This window comes from Argentina anserina, chromosome 3, assembly GCF_933775445.1.
Source record: "Argentina anserina chromosome 3, drPotAnse1.1, whole genome shotgun sequence".
In the NCBI taxonomy this organism is placed as follows: Eukaryota; Viridiplantae; Streptophyta; class Magnoliopsida; order Rosales; family Rosaceae; genus Argentina; species Argentina anserina.
The window spans coordinates 21,728,351-21,732,775 of record NC_065874.1 but is presented as its reverse complement, the minus strand read 5'-3'; the positions used below and the strand labels follow the sequence as shown (position 1 = coordinate 21,732,775).

At 32.2% G+C, this 4,425-nt stretch overlaps 1 protein-coding gene across 1 annotated transcript; it reads right to left on the bottom strand.

Moving 5' to 3' along the window:
• On the bottom strand, positions 1–3,986 carry LOC126788780 (uncharacterized). The gene is made up of 6 exons (XM_050514791.1): positions 3,912–3,986; positions 2,624–2,710; positions 2,454–2,501; positions 2,086–2,229; positions 1,666–1,783; positions 1–215 (listed from the first exon to the last, which is right to left on the bottom strand). Exons 2-5 carry the CDS (start codon positions 2,703–2,705, stop codon positions 1,710–1,712), a joined length of 348 nt encoding a protein of 115 aa, XP_050370748.1. The 5' UTR covers positions 2,706–2,710; positions 3,912–3,986; the 3' UTR covers positions 1–215; positions 1,666–1,709.
• Between the last annotated feature and the right edge of the window lie 439 nt (positions 3,987–4,425).

Sequence of the window (4,425 nt, the reverse complement as noted above, 5' to 3'; positions counted from 1 at the left end):
AAACTTACTGATCAATAACTTGACAATGAAGGAAATTGCAAACCAAAGCTGTTATTGGTCCTTACAGTATCGCATTAGGACAAAAATCATGACAGTGACATCATACACTAAGAAGTGTAATGAGGTAAACTTACTTGTCCCTTTTAATTGGCTAAACGCACAGTTGATTAGGAAGCTCTTGTTAACCAAAAGCAAGTACGAAATAACTGACCCACCTGCATTAGAAAGTAATCAGGAAACTTGTGAAACAACATACTTGAAGAAAAATATAGGTCACAACAAAGAAAAAATATCGACAGAAAAAATTCATGAAAAAACACAAAATGGAACAAAGATAAATTGACGACATTAAGCATACCCGAATATGATGCAAAACCAATAAAATTTGACCAGTAAGAGCTGAGTGGGATTTTTAGTTGTACATAACATTATTATTATTTTTTTCATTTTTGAATACTTCACTTTACTGGACATAAACTGAATTTCACAATCATAATAACACGTCTTTGAATACTATATTTTTTGTGTATTTATTTGGTATATCTTCACTATTACGTATTAAAAATTTTAGGCAATGTTTCGATGCAACGCGAGATACAACAACATAAAGTTGTCCATGAGTGAAAACTTGATCAGAAAGATATACGCCAATTTGATTAAGTGATTGACCTTGGCTTTTATTAATTGTCATCGCATAACATGGTCTCACTGGAAATTGCCAGTGTTTAAATTTAAATGGCCATTTGTGTTCATTTTTATATGACATAATTCTTGGAATAAAAACTTTGTCACCGATATTACTTCCTGTCAGAATTTCAACTTCAATTAATCTGTCGAATAATTTAGTTATTATTAGTCTAGTACCATTGCATAATCCGCAAATTTGAATTAAATTTCTCAACAACATAATTGACATAACGACTTTCAGAATTAATTGATGAGTTGGTAATCCACTAAACACTAACTGATTTAAAAATTCAATTGGATATAAAAGATCAATATTTTCATTACTACCGGTGTCATGAGAAATTGAATCACAACTTAAATAAAACTTTTTTATCACCTGGTAGTAAATTAACTACATAATTATTTATTTCATTTACAGTTGTATTTCGTGGGGTCACAATAGCGCGTTCTCTTAAATAATCTAAATTGTTATAATTTATATTGAAATTAGGATATGTCACTGAAAATAATGCCTCAATTGTATTTAAATCGTATTGAACTAACAACTCTTCAGGAATTTCTATCCATGATGTATCATTATCACCTGTGTCAAAATTTGATTCAATTTTACCGTCGCCTATTTGTAGTATCCAATCTGCAAATGTACTAATTTCTTGTTTTTCTTTTTCAGTCAAATCTTTTTTCATCAATCTCATATTTTCAGTTAAATTAAATACTTTAAATAATTTCCATAAAGATGAATGGTTTATTGATGCTTGGATAATATGTTCTTTACCCTTTCTTGAAACAATCGGCAATATATAAATTTCTAAAAAAATCATAGTGGTTTCCAAACTATCAAGACTATTGCATAATCAGGTGAATACATTAACATACAGCCCGAATGCCACTTAAATGTCTGTATCAATGCAATATCATGATTGAATCAATATTAAATGCAAGAAATAAAATGAATATGGAATAGACACTCGAACATACCAATTAAACTGTCAGCTGATGTATTGTTGCAAACTGTAGTCCCTTCAGTCAGCTCTAAATTTCCAGATTTTTTTGGCAAAAACATATTGCCCAAAAGATCTATGTTGGCATGCAAAATCTACAAAGAGAAAAATAAGAAAAACCAAATAACCACCCAACACTAATACAGCAGGACATTCTATACATTATTACATCAAAACTATCACAAAATAAATAAATAAAACATTTGTAAAGTACATAAGTTTAAAAAATTATTATTCACTGTAACAGCAAAATAGTTAAAAGAGAGTTCAATACATATATTTGAATTCAACAACATTAACTTAATTAAAACCATTTTTTTGTGAGAACAACTAATATATTATATTATTTAAAGCATTATACCTCGTTAATCATATTAACCCAAAATTTAAGAGATACCTGTCATATTAACTCTGTTATCAGAAAGATATGCAGAAGCGGGTTCTGTCTCAATTGGCACTTGATTTTCACCTTCATGAAAAACATGTTCAAAAAACTGCATTCTTGTAGATAATTTGCGCTGGCGGGGTTGCCGTGGCATAGCTGCAATAGCATTTTAAAATAATAAGTATAATAAAGTCCTTCATATAGTTTTACACTAACAAATAACATACATTCTTAATATACAACTAAGCCTATTTAGATGGCCTCGTATTTTAATAAACTCATCTTTGAAAACTTTAAAGTGAAGATTGATACATTTCTCCACAGCTACTACGATTATCTATTTCTATGATAAAAGTGATTGAAAACACACAATGACTTGCCTGATTTACTTTTAGTTAAAGAAACCTTGAAAGTTGCACTATCACCCACTTTCCTCCCAGCAGTAGTAGCAACACAAAAATTAGACACCAACACTGTAACAGCTTGAATAAATTAATTGATTACAGAAAATGAACAAAAAGATGATAGCTACGAAAATCAAAATATAAACCTGAAGGAGATAACAACAGTGAAAGTAGAAAGAGCAACACAGGGACAAACAGCAGCAAAAACCATAAATAAGATCTTCGCATAAAACCTGTAAAGATGTATAGAGAGCCTTCGTTAAACATGAGGACAATGTATACAATTTCTGCTTTATTCGACTAAATAAGATGAAGAAATAAAAAAAAAACTGAAGCGAAAAATATACCGTCCTCTATTAAGAAGCTCAATTGCGAGAAAATGAAATGAAAATGAAAACATGGAACTACTCATATGATCAAATACCATAACTCAGATTGTTCTGACCGACATCGAAAATGAACAAATTTGACTAAATTATGTACTGACGAAAGAAAATTTACAAATCTTGAGTTCAGATATAAATGACCAAGAACTTCAATGACTTGCATAAACAGAACCATGACGGAACTCAACAACAACCTGAGTACTCTTTCCATTAAAACATAATAAAGCCTCAACTTTTTTCAGAACCAAAAGTGAAATCCATCCTCAGAAACATGAATTAAGTATTGAATTAGAATTCAGAACACACATCTAATTCAATCAATCTTTATAAGAATGCCTATGGAAAAACAAAATTGGCACAATAGCCTCTAATGGAAACGCAAAGTATGGTCCAGCAAAAATCATAATAGTAAACTCATTTCACTTAACAAACCCAACTCATTATATATATATATATATATATATATCCTCTCACAAAATCCATTCACAGTATCCTTTCAAATAAAGATCTTAGGGCTAAATTGATCTATAAAAATTAATTCTAAAATAAACATAAGCAGATTTCTAAAGGAAAAAAAACCAAGCTAATTGAAATTGTCCACACAAAATAAAATAACAACATGAAAGCTCTTTCTTCCTTGGCCTTTTAGCCTCTAATGGAAGTTGTTCCCGTTCAAAACAAAAATCCCTTTCTTCCCATCACTCCGTCTGTATTTAACCCATGACACAATTTGAAGATATTTTTTCAAGAACCCACAAAAGTCGTAAATTGAAGGGTACTTTAACCAAGTATGTATCCCAATTATGAATAAGGAAAATGAAGCAGTGCAATCAAATATCTAACCCTGGGATAGAAGATTTTGAGGAACCTTGATCTATACAAAAATAAAACCATGCCGTCCTTACAAATAAGAAGCACTGACTGTTTGGGTTATGTATCATGCCGTCCTTCCTTACTAACTCACAGGATTGAATTCAATGGGATATAGAATCTGAAAATTCCCCAGACCTAAATACATGAATGAAGAAGATAGATGAGAGAGACTAACCGAAAGTCAGAAACAAACTCTTCCGCCACCTCTCTGTAAACCGATGAGCAGCCAAACCACCAAAGCTCTCTCTCTCTCTCTGTTTTTTTTTCTGGTTATGCCTCTCTAAATCCGCACTCTGCCTCGAAGAAACAAAAAACATAAGGGGATAAGGGAGACGGAAGCACACACGTCAAGCATAGGACACGCGTCTATATCAGGTTAATCAGCGGAGGCCCTAACACCCAGCCCAGATATGGCAGCCCCAGGCCCAAACAGTACTGTAGTGCGACTGTAGAGGTACTGTAGCTATACTGTTGAAAATGCAACCGGCGTATAATATATAGTAAATAACTGCCTTGTTTAAGAGTAATGGCTTTAGAGGTTGCAGCCAATTCCTCCCGCCTCATCAAATCCTCTGTGTGCTTTGATGCAGTCTGCTTAACAGATTCTTCTGGTGGTTAATTGTTAGATGAACCACGGCGGATCAAGTGATTAGCTGGATAGAAACAACCATGATTTTCTTTACACAATC